This window comes from Cryptotermes secundus, unplaced genomic scaffold (genome assembly GCF_002891405.2).
Source record: "Cryptotermes secundus unplaced genomic scaffold, Csec_1.0 scaffold497, whole genome shotgun sequence".
Lineage (NCBI taxonomy): Eukaryota > Metazoa > Arthropoda > Insecta > Blattodea > Kalotermitidae > Cryptotermes > Cryptotermes secundus.
The window spans coordinates 721006-735832 of record NW_019730587.1 but is presented as its reverse complement, the minus strand read 5'-3'; the positions used below and the strand labels follow the sequence as shown (position 1 = coordinate 735832).

At 38.8% G+C, this 14827-nt stretch overlaps 1 protein-coding gene across 5 annotated transcripts in view; it reads left to right on the top strand.

Moving 5' to 3' along the window:
- Positions 1-14827, top strand: part of LOC111866369 (probable Rho GTPase-activating protein CG5521) — a 134665-nt gene that overhangs the window by 59333 nt on the left and 60505 nt on the right. For all 5 annotated transcript variants that reach the window (XM_023855257.2, XM_023855256.2, XM_023855258.2 and 2 more), the window contains 3 exons: positions 1650-1781; positions 7165-7290; positions 9935-10102. In XM_023855257.2, coding sequence (XP_023711025.1) covers positions 1650-1781; positions 7165-7290; positions 9935-10102 — 426 coding nt within the window. The remainder of the gene's footprint in view (positions 1-1649; positions 1782-7164; positions 7291-9934; positions 10103-14827) is intronic.

The following is a 14827-nucleotide window of genomic DNA, read 5'->3' as shown; positions in this document are numbered from 1 at the left end:
GTGCCCCAGGAACCATAAGCCCAAATTTCCTTGCTGAATCATAGCATATGATGTCCCAAATTCTTGAGTTCATCATGTGCGCACAAGACATCCAGCCCCAGGATGAACTTGTCAGTGACTTGGCAACAGACATGCGATTCTCGGAGGGTGCTACTCCAGGGTCAACTTTGCCATTGTTTCCTTCAGGACAGAGAAGGTCTCCCCTGATGCCATCTGCAGGACAGGGTCAGTTCTTTCTTGGGCAGTCATGAAGTGATGTCTGGCCTGATGTTTTTCAGTCATGACCTCAAGTCAGTGATCACAGTATGTACATACATGGCAGTTGGGGATTGTTGTTTGATGTTACCTGGCAGTGGAAGCCTCTGTGACATTTCCCTGTTTCTAAGAGTGTGACCTTTATGCACCATTGAGTTTGGAAACAGAAAGGAGCATAAGGTGGGAAAAAATCCGGCACTAAACACTAGAATGTCATATTCAGTAGCATTTATTGCTTATAGATCATTGGTAAATATTCACCACTAAGCACAGTAACATAATTGTAAACATAAGCATTACTTCATTTCCCCTCACATATATTTTCAAGCTTGAAAAGCAGTCATAGTGTCTGAGATGCTGGAAAATGATAGAGAAGAAGATCATATCTACTGGGTGGACTTGGGGTGTCAGTAAATTGTTGTATGTGAGTAGAAAATCTGTTTGCACAGTTGAATAAATTTGATGCATGGTCTCTTTATATAGAGATACTGCTGAAACTTTGCAGAGTAGAATCACATGCTTTATTTGGGTTAAGCATCCATGCAGGATGCAAGAGACGCTTATCAGTAAGGAAATGTGGTAGTGTCAGTATATCAGACATCTGTCTTCTTGACAAGTCAGTCAAATGTCACTTTAACAGTTGTTCATCTTTGAAAGGTTAATCCACAGGCTTTTGTTGTCTGCTGCTGAACACTGTTCAAGTGTATGTGGCTACTTTAAATATCACAGATGAAAATCGTAAACACATCTGCTGTGTGCTCATAGGAAACTTTTGTGATAATTTTGAGATCATTATTTTAAATGTTGAACCTTTGTGAAAAATGCATTTAATGTACATGGTGTTTTGGGGAATTGATGGAGGTGTCAAAGACAGTGCTGATCTTTCAGTTTAATGACAACCAGTCTCTGAAGATCAAAGCAGAATGAAGTCCGGAAATTCCATGCGTATTAAATATACCTCAGGTAAAGGATTATGTCCAAAAGAATTGTGTAAGAAATGTTTTCATATTTTGGAGGAATATACTTCATGATAGAAATGAAGGAAACAGGGATGGACATAAGACAGAGGCCAGTGAAAAACTTATCCATGTGGAGTCATGAAGAGCAGGACTGGGATGAGTACATGTAACAAGTGATCTTGAGCAAAGGATATTTCTTTGCCACCTAAGATGCCTTCCTCTGTTTCTTCAGCATTTTTAATGACTTCCTCTGGAGATATTATCTGCACTATTTATGGTGCTAAAATGGATCTTGATATTGATTACCTTTATGTGGCCTACTTTTAGTAAGAATTTTTTGCAAAATTCTTAAAGCCTTTTTCACCTGTGCGCTTCAAACCCAGACTGCCATCAATTTAACCAGGGTTGTTAATTTGAATCTGTCTGTTTGTCTAGGCTGTGATCAACACTCTTGTTCAATTTTCTGGACCTCGCTTCTTCTCACTTATGTTACCTGGACACTCATTACTTCTGTATGACTTTATTCATGCAGCCAATACTATTGTTTCATCATCTGATCTACGTGGGGTGAGTATATTTCTTCATTAAGATTCATAACTGAATTCAAGAAGTTTTGTATTAGTGCATGGATATAATATGGCTTGACTGTCTTAGATACGATTTGGTTACATGTGCCATAGATGTAAATTGCTGTCTGGTTGACGTTTTTGGGAAGTCTCCCTTTTGCTATATTTCTAAGCACCTGATCATCACATAGTATGTGGAATCTTCTGGAGCAACCCAGGCTTAGATAGTAAGTAGAAGTAGTAAATTCTGGCTAATTCAAAACTGTAGTCTCTGAAAAATCACTTTCTGTAATGTAGATGTGAATGATAGATTCACTGCTGCCACCAAGTTAATACATATTAGTAAGGCTGACTTAAATCAATCTAGCACAGCTATCCCTTGGAAATGAATAAAATTTTATTAGATCACATGACCTGTGAATGGAGATTGATGGTTGGGTCATTCAAATCACCAAGCATTACCACCTGTCATATTTTTCTCCCTCCTACTTTCCCTCTGCCTGTCCGTAGATTTATACCACAAAATTTTTTATAAGATTTAAAGCTCATGAGGATAGTATATTAATACAGTTATTGACTTTTTGGACAGTAACCATCATTCTGTTTCTGAACACATCTGTTTAGTCTGCATGAATGAGACATTTGACATGTGTAATATATGGCAGTTATATGAGCAGATCTGTGATGCATGTATTGATTTTATTCACGATTGTGAGTTCCACCAAAGTACAGCCATGGTAGTAAAGGATAGAGTAAATTGCATAAATTACAAATGACACATCTGCTATCAATTGTATACCTGAATCAGTCCCATTGGATAGATCATTGGAAGACAGTAAAGAATCATGAGAGACTGATCACCCAGGATTTCCCAAAAGTGGTTGTCATCCTTTGTTGCTGATCATGCAGTGGAGTTCTCATTCTGAGGTAGCCAAATCCAGTTTGAGCACCTCTAAATTTTTATAATCCCAACCTTATGCTGGTAATCGTCAACAAAACCAGTCAGTCTACACAACAGTAAATTGCATGAGGATTCAAAAACTACAAGACACTGGTGTAGCAGTGACCTTGACAGTGATGTTATTATTATTCTGAAGGCAGTTACAATGAACACCCATTATCTGGTACCCAGGCATCTTAGAATGCTCATCAGACCAACAAAAGTTTCAAATATACCATGTTTATAAAATTATTTGAAAATATATTTGAGATTTACATATGTTCACCTGCCATGTGGTAGTTGTCCCAACTGCCATTAGCAGCACAGCCCATTGTTCTCCATCACACACATGCCATTACAGCACAGACTAGTTAAGTTTGTGATTGAATTACTATTTACATATCCAAAATATTTCACCCATGAATCCACTGCAATGCCTAGGAAGGCTCCAGTGCAAGAACTAAAGCAAAAACACCTTTTTTTGGGCTTCATGTTGGGTTTGTATGAGCATTTTGTCATGCAATCATTAGGTTCATATAATTGGTGCACCCCATTCTGATACATGCTGGATATTGGAGCGTTCCCTGTGTTAAGACTCTGTCGAACCCACAGACACCTGCTTCAGCAGAAACATCACTGTAGAATTATTCCTTTATATCATAGTCTTTTGATTTAAATTTCTAAAATGCTAAAGGAAGGGGAGGCCACTTTTTGATTGAAGCAGAACATACTTGCTCTCAGTTTCTCAGGAAAGCAGCTCTTGTTGTGGAATATGGTATGCACTCTTAATACAGCAGAAGTTGCAGATGCGTTGAGCAGGACATGCAAACTGAGGTGAAACCAAATTTTATCATTATATTTATAAACACAGTGTGAAGTCTGATATCAGTATCTTTCAAACTGTAAAACATAATAGTGACTAAAGAATTTATCTCCTGTGCTGTGTTCTCTGAGCTTAACAAGAAGGTAATGGAATCATTTACACTGCGCTATAAAAAAAGAGAAGAGAAAGAGAGAAGCTGGAGGCACCGTAGTCCAGGCCAACTGTGGTGCAATTTCTTAATCTATGCTATTGCGTCCATGCCAGAAAAATGACATGGGAGACTGACTGATGAAAAACCATAAATTCATTCAGATTCCTGCCACAAAAAGAGACAAATGCCCAACATGATATTGCAGACTGTGTCTTAAAAAGAATATCGAGAGGAAAAGTATACTATGTGCCTTTTGTGCGGTGTTTCTTTGTACTCTGAAGGATGAAACACATGGTATCTTGCCATCAAGGTTTATGGTAGATGATGTGGAATTTTAATTTCTTTTTCTTTTACATCATTTGCAAATATGATTTTCTTCTTCAGATAGTGCAAACCCCTAATTTTGTGCTGTCATTTAAGGTGAAGCCTGAATTAAAATGACAGCCATGAAAAGTTTAATTCTGATCATTTGTGTGCAGCTTTGAAACTTGTTTTATCAAACTTTTGCTAGCAGTTACAGAGCCATTAGCTGTCCCACATCAAGAAGTGTCAAATGGTATTGATTGTTGTGGTAGATTTCATAAAATTTCCAGTGGTGTGCAGCAGTGGGGATCTGCAAAAACTCAGGCTAGAGGCTGATCTTGATCACAATATCTGTTGAATTATAACAAGATCATGAGTTGTGGAATACAATTGCATTAGTGGAGTTTAGTAGAAATTATTCCATGATGAGAGGTCCAAGATGAACTGTGTAGGCTGATGTGGTAAGGCCACCAGGAAAGTTCAGAACACTGAGACTGTTGGAGAACTTTGCTTAAGTATGTCTGTCTGGACTTGTTAGTTGTTTTGCACTTAAGCTGTTGTTATTCTAAAATATCACACGATTCATAATTCATTAGAAAGACACCTATTCAGTCAGTTTTCTTATAGCCTTCAATACAGTTGAGACAGCCTTTACTTCAAGCATTATTTATTCTCCGTAATAACTACATGCTAAGTCTCCCCTGTTTTGTAGATGAGATAGCCTTGAAATAACGTGGACTGGGAGAGTTTGAGGGTATACCACAAGTGAACCATGTTTACCTTGTGGCTCGGTTGGTTTTCACCGTTCAACGGTCAGGCATCCCCCCCCCCCCAAGCTACCCTTTCCACTGCTTCCTACCTTGCATAATCCCACAATTCTGGTTTATCACATGACCCTTCTCTCCTCCTCCAGCTGTTCTAAAATGTTTGAGAGCTTTGTCTATGTATGCAGAACGGGGACTGGGTCTATTGTGGGTCAGCTGTCGGCCAACACAGATTGAAATTGTGTTCAGGCTGCGCATTCAAAATTCTGTCATTCCGGCCATTTAGGACTGGAACAGCTTTATGACAAAGAGGGTATTTCTGTGAGTTTTGGATATTGTGATTTCTTTGGGCATCCTATTGCCCCTTTTGAATAGTACAAAGTTATGCTAGATATAATTTCTGTTTAAGAATATTGTGAAGTAAGTTGGCTGAGACATAAGAATGTTGTGAAGTGAGTTGGCTGAGGTGTAATGTTATTATTTTGTATTGATGGATGTTGCTCAATTTTGTGTTACTGTAGGACTAGTTAAAGAGGTGAGCGTAAAGAGTCAATCCCAAGTGCCTCTAGAAATAACTTCACGTCGTATTGAATATAGCGAATTTATTCCATATTCACTCGTACACTTATACAGTTCACAATGACACCACTACTGCCATTGGCAGTATCATAATTACTTCTCCTGCTTCCATTCACTCCAGCAAATGCTAGACTGCAACTGACCCTGGCGACTTCACGATCCACACTGTGTCACTCCTGATCACACACACTCTTTTGACATACTGCTCAGCTGCTTTTTTTATACCATTCGCTGTTGACTCATGTTACAGCGGTGTCCCCTCTTACATCACAGTGGGAAGGGGGTGGAGTGTTGACTGGCCTGTTACCATAGCAGCGACAGCACTCTGATGTTACGTCACCACTGGCGGGGGAGGGGGTATCCTGCATAGCACGAATACATCACAGTATTTATGTACATCATAATGACAGTGTTCCTGGAATCAGTGTTAAACCATTGTAATGTAAATGGTGTGGACTGGATTCAGCTAACATAAGAAGGAAGAAAGCAGTCTTCTGGGATTAGGCACCATGTATATATGGTGTTAACCGACGTTTCGGAGGAACGTATCGTCTCCATCTTCAGGGTAGAAGGAAAAATATAAGAAATCCACAAGCGAAGAGACCGTGAGAACCGGTAAAAGCAGGCTGGTGTTGGAAATATACACAGCTATGTGAGAGCAGCGAAGGAAGGGGGGAAAGGCAAGTATACAAGTGAAAACAGTAGTGTTGGGGGTGGGGGAAAGGAGCTGGGACAAGNTTCCAACACCAGTCTGCTTTTACTGGTTCTTACGGTCTCTTCGCTTGTGAATTTCTTATATTTTTCCTTCTACCCTGAAGATGGAGGCGATACGTTCCTCCGAAACGTCGGTTAACGCCACATATACATGATCCCAAATCCCAGAAGACTGCTTTCTTCATAGTCACCGCCGTGAAAGCCTCAAATCTTACAACATAAGAAGGGTTCAGTGGCAGGCCTTGTGAAGATAGTAATGAAGCTCTGGGTTCTGTATCTCAAGAGGGACTTTGCACTCTTGAATTAGGTAGTTAGTATAATTGGAATTAATTTGTCTTTGAATATTATAGCAGGTTAGCCAGAAGACACCAGTGGAGCAAATGTTGTGGAGTAAACTTGTAGAATTCTCCTAGTATGCCTACAGTGTATTCCGTATTCCGTATTGAGGGGGTGGGTTTCCCCATGCACTTAGACCGGGTGTCCATTGTGTGTCCCCCTTTAATTTCTACTGTCTCCATACCCTACCGGTACTGGTGCTTACTATCAGTCCCTTTCTGCCAGCGAGGTTCCAACCTCTTACTGGCAGTGGTATCTAATAGTTAGTCCCTTTCTGTCAGTGAGGTCATCCCTCCTCTGGCAGGGGTTCCTAGTCCCTTTCTGCCAGCAAGGTTTCTACCCTCTACTTGGCAGTTGTATCTAATACTTTAGTCCCTTTCTGTCAGAGAGGTCCCCCCTCCTCTGGCAGTGGTACCTGATACTTCCCCAATCTACCGGAGGAATTGGAAACTAGTTGGGTGGGAAACTTGGTCTAATTTTGCTCAGAGGTCTCCTAGAGACATGAGGTTCTTTTACGTACCGTAAATCTATGACACGGGACCCACGGCTTAAAGTCCCTCTTGGAGGACTTGTTCCCTGAATTTTTCCGCCCTTAAAAAGTCCACGACCTCCGCCGGGTTTTTGAACCCGCGTACCTTGAGTCATGAGCTGGGATCGTTACCCCTAGACTATGGAGGCCGCTTGCCTACAGTGTAAAAAGTACTAATAATTATGTCTGTGATTAATGCAGTTGAGAAAAGATTCTCTAAATTATATCTGGTCTTTGCATTGCAGACCCCTCGGACAGAAGCAGTGTCAATACTGGGTGCTCTTCTCTGTCTGCCAAATACTTTTGCTGAGACCCTTGTTCTCCAACCCAATGCTGGCGAGTTCACAATGATGCCATGTTCTGATGCCAAGGTAGGAACAGTGTATTGTCTGAGGTTTAGTTTAGAATTGCCTATGACTTGAAATATATTGTGGCATGATGGCTGAAAGCTGAAATAGTTTAAGATGAGGCAACCATTGCTAGCCAGCGGTGTGGTAAACATGTTTCCACAACGTTGAATCAACATGCAACAGTAGAGGAACTGTTGAAAGCAGTGTTCTCTGCATGACCTGCATTGAAGCCATATACCGAGGACCAGCAGGAGAAGTAAGTCAGAGGTCGGAGTTGGCAGTTCATCTTGAGTTGCATTGTGCAGCAATGGCTGGTAAACAAACAGAAGACTTTATAGTGTGCTTTTGTTGTAGTGACCTGTAAAGTGTGTAATTCCGTGAGACTGTTATAGCTATTTGTTGTTATGAGTTATAAGCATCCAGTAAATCCATTTATCAATCCATAACCCATGTCTAGCCACTAACATGTGGCAATACGATATATTTTAAGACCCCCTTTTTTCTATAAATTCTAGTCAATTTAATAATGTAGTACTTCTTTTTATTGTACATACACAGTGTGTCCAGGATCCGTTAGGACTAATTTTTTTAAATTTTGTCCTGCAATGCCATCTGTTGGTGAGTTTTGGCATTAAGATTCTTGAAGTTTCAGCTGTGGCTGTCAATAATTTCAAAGCACAAGCATCACTGCAATATGTTTTCTGACCTTGAATGTAACAGTACTGTTCAGACGCTCGTCGGAAAACGATGGTTGAACAGAGAGCCAACATCAAATTTTGTTTCAAGTTAGGAAAATCGGCCAGAGAAGCATACAAAATGATGAAAAGTGTGTATGGTAGTGATTGTTTGAGTCACTCGAACATTTTTTGATGATATGCCGTATTTTGTGATGGCAGGGAGGACATTGAAAATGCTCCACGTGCATCAAAACCGAGAACAAGTCGCACTGAAGAAAATGTGAAAAAAGTGACCCATATCCTTGCATCAGACAGATGTGTTTCTGCAAGACTGATCGAGGAGCTTTTGGGAATACCAAAAAGTACTGTGCGTCAAATTCAGACGGGGGATTTGGGCAAACAGAAGGTCTGTGTGCGGTTTGTACTGTACGCGCTGTCAGGCAATGAAAAACATGCCAGAGTGGAGCACTGCAAAGACATGTTATGGTCGGCCCAAAGTTATGCAAAATTTACAAAATTGATTGTTACTGGTGATGAGACATGGTGTTTTCAATATGAGCCTCTCACAGAGCAGCAGGGTAAAGCGTGGTTGAGCCCAAAGAAGCAGAAACCAAAGAAAGTGCGCATGCAAAAGAGTCGAGTAAAGACACTGCTAACCGTTTTCTTCGATTCCAAAGGAATCTTTCACAAGGAATTTCTGCCAGAATGTCAAACAGTGAATTCTGATTATTATCTCGGAGTCCTCAATTGTTTGGCACCGAGAATTCTTCAAATTCAACCTGAATATCGACAGCAAGGTTCCTGGTTGCTCCTCCATGACAATGCCCCACCCCACAAATTGAAGATTGTGCACGATTTTTTGGCCAGAAGGGATCACAGTCCTTGATCATCCTCTGTATTTTCCAGATTTAGCTGCAGCAGATTTCTGGTTGTTCCCAAAAGTTAAGTTGGCGATGAAGAGAGACCGTCATGACACCATCCAGGACATCCAAAGGGAATCTACCATAGTTTTAAATGCGATTCCACAAAAGGAGTACAGTGACTGTTTTCAAAAACTTTTCAATTAATTCCAACTATGTATTGATTTAGAAGGGAACTATTTGGAGTAAAAGGAGTGAAATTTTGAAAATAATTCACATCTTGTATTTTTAATGAACACAGTCCTAACAGAACCTGGACACACTGTGTATATGTACACAGGTTGATCAAAATAATGAAGACACTACAGATACTATATACCTTTTTTTAATTAATTTGGCACTGAATCACATGCCTTCAGTACAGCCACATACCTTATTGGAATGGTCTCATTCAATTTTTGAACAGTCTTTAGCAGAATTTTATCACATTTTTCTTGAAGAACATCTTCAAGTTGCTTTCGAGATGTTTGGGGTGGCAATCTCTTTTCCCACTTTATTCTCCAAAACTGACCTGAGTGGTTCAGTAATGTTCAAAGCTGTTGATTGTACTGGCCAGGGAAGATGCTGGAGTCTACGTTCATGCTCTTCAAACCATGACTGAACAGTTCAGCTGTGTGAATGGGCATTGTCATCTTGAAAACTGCATCATTGTTCAGAAGTAACATCTGGATCATGGGATGCACCTGATTACCCAACCTGTCCAAATATTACATAATGTGTCATGTTGTATTTCATTTTCCCATAGTGGCGACTATGTGGAGTTTCAGGGTTGTAATGCCATGTAGTTGAATAGCAATCACTGACATTTCAGAGGAATAAATTGTCTTCTCTCTGCTTGCCACCTGCTTTCTCCTGCTTTCTTGGTTTACTCTTTGACCCTGAAGGAGGAAATGATACATTTCCTAAGAAGCATCAGTGGACTTCTACCAAACTACAGGGCTCTACAGCCTAGAAAATTGTACCCTGCTCAACCTAAGAATCAATTTTACTGTAAGAGACATGCTAACAGGAGTGGTTGTATTATTCAAATTATAATGTCATGTTGAATAATTTATATTGTGTCCCTAGGATCATATATTGAGCATATTGCTGAAATGTGGTAAGCGTGAACCAGCTGGTCAAGCACGTTGCATTGCTCTCTCCAGCCTTGGGATTTATTTGTACCAGGAGCTCACCCATGAAATTTTCCATCCAAAAAACAAGGAGGCTATGAATGTCCTGTTATTGGCCCTTAGGGTAAGTATGATGAATTTACTGTGTAATTTGAGTAGACTTTATAAATATTACTGACATTTCTAGTTAGAAAATCTTTGCCTCTTTTGTTCATAACAAGTGTGAATATGAATTTAATTATCTTAACGGCTTTATAAAAGTTTTTGTAATATTCTCTTGCTACACTGTTGACTAAAGTTTGTTTTACTGCAGTCACATTATTTAAAGATATGCACAAACATCATTCCATATTATAACTAAAAGTGATGATAGTATTAGGTTCAGATATTTTAGTGATTTCATCACAAGTTGAGTCCTGTAAGGCATGTTTCCCAAGCTTAAAACATTTGCATACCTCTTTCTGAACCTTATACACACCAAAAAAAGGTATGAGGTAAGCAAAAAAGTATACAGAAACTTCAAGTATTATCAGTATTGTCAGTTAAATGTAAAGTGATGAGCATTAAATTTAAACTTGTGTATGTTCTGGAAAGAAACAAATTGTGTAATGGGAGGGGTGGAACTGCTTCTGACCTGACAGCATTGTAGGGTTGTCTGGCTCAGTGCTGGTGAGCTCAACATGGAAATGTAGTTCCATGTCATTCACATGATTTTGTTGTTTTGTTTCAATGCTGAAGGTCACCAAGAATCCTAGCTCAAGCATGTATACGGTGGGGAATGACAGAAAATACTCGATTTGTTCTATATGGCAGAATACTCGGCATGAACACTCAACCGAAACAGTGTTAGTGTGTTTTATTGAAATGCTGTTTTTAGGAATCCATCTGAAGTTAGCTCCAAGAGCTGCTCTTCTTCTGAAGCTGAGAGATTATTTAGCATTGTTTCAGCTTTGATAAGGAAAGGATTTCCTGCCTTCAGGAAAGTACTTAAAAAGACCCCTCTTCAAGCCTTTCAATTGTTTCTTCCTAGTTAGCAGCTCATCAGCATTGAGTTCTTTAGCTGAGTTGGCCATGGTAAACTTAAAGGTAGGAAAATAACCTTATTCGCCATGACTACAGGATTTAGCCCATAGCTTTAGTTTTGTGATCGTCATGCTGATTTTGTCATTAACACGGAATATGGATAACACCTTGCCTTGCAAGGATAAATTCAAACTTAGAAGATCCAAGATATATGAAATGTATGCTGATTTACATAGCCATTTCCAGCTGTGTGTTCAGACTCGCAGGATGGAGGTTTCATGCAGAAAAGCATGAAGTTCTTTTTGCATCTCAGGCTGGTGACTTAGGACTATTCGATATGAAAACCAGCTTACTTCAGTATGAAATAGGATCTTCATTTGATCACTGCCCATTTCATTGCAGAGTTGTGCATGAAGCCAGATGACATTCAGTGGCCAGCCTTTCAAAAAAGTGAGAAATTCCATTATCTGGTATTCTAGAAAATAGAAAATGTGACGTTTCAGAAACTGGATCTGTTTCCATCCTTGGGTGATGGGGGGGGGGGAAGACACCTGCTTAGTTAGGCCCCCTTAATCCTCTGAGACCAGGCTAATTCCATTGGAGATGATAAGAAAACATACAATAGTTTCCCAAGATGAATATACACATCATCTATGAAACTGTGAATGTATTTGAGATTTCAACCCTATATTATTCTTTACCCTCTTCCTCATTCAGTTTTTTGAGATGGAGCCTCTGCATATGAAAGTTGGAACACTGGAGACTGTATTATTTGAATAATGTTGAAGCATATTTGAGGGTAACCTTGGTCTTATTAGGGGATCACTTTCCCAGACATTCCAGAAAGGGTAGGGGAATCTTGTGTTTCAGTAGGATGAGAGGCATGTGCTGGGCAGGTAACAGTCCCACTGCATTCCATCCCAATAGCAGCATTTATATGAATGGTGCTGAATCGTTAAAAGATAATTCTTATCTCGCAGAAGGCTGGCTAAAGGTGGAGAATAGTGTCACTGAGCATTGAGAACAGGAGATGCTGGGGGTGATGAAATTAAATCTCAGGAAACTACCAAGTAAACAGAGAAGAAGCTGTGTGTACAGCATATTCTGGGGGAAGCAGATGTCATGAACAGTACATTATAAATGTAATAGGGTCAGATGGAGAGTACTTTGCCTTGCATAAGTGTAAGTAGTGACTTTGGGGCTAATCTCTTCCAAAAGTTTGTGAATTTGGTAAACTGTTGTGCGAAGTACTGTAAAAATGTTAATGGTGTGTGGTAGCTAATACTCCTTTTTAACAGTATGGAATATGACATCAGAATCAAAATTGTATTTTTATAATTTAGGAGTTACAGAAAAAAAACGTTTTTCTGAGTAGTGCAGATAGTTCTTGGAGGTTTGTATGTTCTTCTGGATAGTATGTCAGAAAATCTTCACACCTCTTTCATCAGACTTGTGCAGATATGATTGCAATAGAAAATGATTCATTGTGCATAACAAGTAGCATCAGTGTGATGAAAGGTGCAGTGCTTTTATAAAATACATGGCGTTACTAAACTAGCAGGTGACACAGCATTGAAACCAGCATTCTACTTAGAACTGAATGAATGGTAACAGGGTTATTAAGTAAGTTTGGTGTATGGAACTTGATACTTAAATTCAAATTCAAATTTTTCGGTTCTTAAATCTCCTACTTCCTTTCTGTAAAAGATATTTTTGTGTTAAGGAAATGCCATCAAAAAGTCTTTTAAGGTGATATGTTTTCTACAAAGCTTTGTTGAAGGTTATAAAACATTTCAGACATTCGTCATCAAATTCTGGTAATTAGATATTTTTCACTCAAGGCTTACAATTTCAGCAAAGATGGCATGGTTTTTTTTTTATTAAGTTTATGCTGCTCCAAGAAAGGTTTAAGTAGTAACTTTAGATTTTTAGAAAAGCAGTTTGGAATGTGTGCTAGCTGGGTGGGATCAGTTTCTGTTTTAAACCATTTCTGTGTTACATTATTTTCAACATAGTAAGTGCTTTTGCAACCCTCTGCATTCGTTGATGTGCAGTCGCTATATTCCATGCAAAACTCTGATTTACAAGGTATTGTAACAAACATCACATTAGCAGTTAGAAAACATTTTGTAGAACCAAAGTAGTTGTTTCTGATAAAAAGATTAATTTAGATTACTTTTTACTTAGAACTGTTTTAAATACATAGTGAATAAGACAATAAGGAAAAGAATTATAATACATATTGTCCAGAAGATATGTTTAAGTGTTTTGAATTATTGTACCTATTTCTGTGACTAATATGCAAGTGAATGAAACAAAAATGAAAATAGTGACACACTTAGAATTTGTGGCACTAAAGTTCCACATGTGCATCTCTTGTAATTCACTCAAACACTTCTGATTTTACAATTTCAGTAACTAATCCTGTGTTTTAATATTTTAACACTGCCTACATATCCAGTGGCTCCACGAACCAGAATTTTTATGTACCTCCACAAAAGACACAATCCAGTGGCTTATGAAACAAGGCTACCTGTCCACATCCATCAACTTTTCATTTACAGCAGTTGAAACAAAGCTGTAAACGTGGAGGAGTGCACCATGTAGTGGTGGAGAGTTTTTGAGAATAGCAAGGAAAATGGTCTCTGTTGTGGTAGTGTCATAAGGATATATTTGTTTGGGCCAAGGCAGAATGTGGTCTTGATAGCTAGATACGTTCATGTGGAACTTTGCTAATGCAAATTCTGAGTGTGTGTCATCAGTTCAGGTTTTGCATCATTCAGTTAACTATCATGGTTGTGAAAATATAACATCTTGAAATACACAACATATTTTGCTGACTGTTTGTACAATCATTTTTAGAAATTGTCAGAGACCTTTCAGGAACATTTAAAAACATGTGAGATGTTAATATTTATACAGTGAGGTGTTTTTGGGAGTACCACTCAGGCAGAAAGGTCAGACACTCCTCCCATGAAGCTGGGCAAACTGATAATGCATAAGTTCACTGTATGGCTACACCATCTAGAAAATTCATCATAGTTATTAATACTTTCTCTTCTATTTCCCTTTATGAGCTTGAATAAAGAAGTGTGTTTTATAATAGAATAAATGTTTAAATTATCAGCTTCAATCACTTGCTGTACATTTAATATTGCAGTTTTTGTAAATAATGTACACTGTTACTCTTAAAAATTAAGTAGTGTGACTGAATTCATTCATCACAAAAACTGTTCATTGTACAGTGTATACTGTGGTGTGGGACTTCTGCATCCCGGGAATCTGAAGTTGCTTCATCTATTGCATTTTCACATTTCTCTTTGTAGTTTTAGCATGAGTATTTAATTTATTTCATTGTGTTCATATGTTCTTTGTTTCTGTATATACTTTCATAATGATTTTCACAGATGTCAGAACTAGGATACTATTAAGAAAGAATATGTATTTCATTTTTTTAAGTTTAATGGACTGCTTTTGGAGTTGGGGAGAATGTTTGAAAGGCTTTACAGGTTTGATTTGCACAGCCTCTGTTCTGTGTTTATGTTCTGTATATGCTTATAAACCTACATGGCATGGCGCTTAGGCATAGTGGCAACTTTGCCATTTACCATAGCCTGTGCATCTTTATAGTTATATAAGAAATATAATAGCCTGTGGTACGGATACTCATGAGATCTGAGGTTCTCACAGTGGTGAGTAACAGAATATGTTCCCCCAGGATGTGATGTCATGTAGATTGGTATATGGGTACCCATCTTCCAGACTCTATGGTGTCACATCCTAGAAACTTTTTGAAACACTTGAACATTTGTATTTCTTTAACATG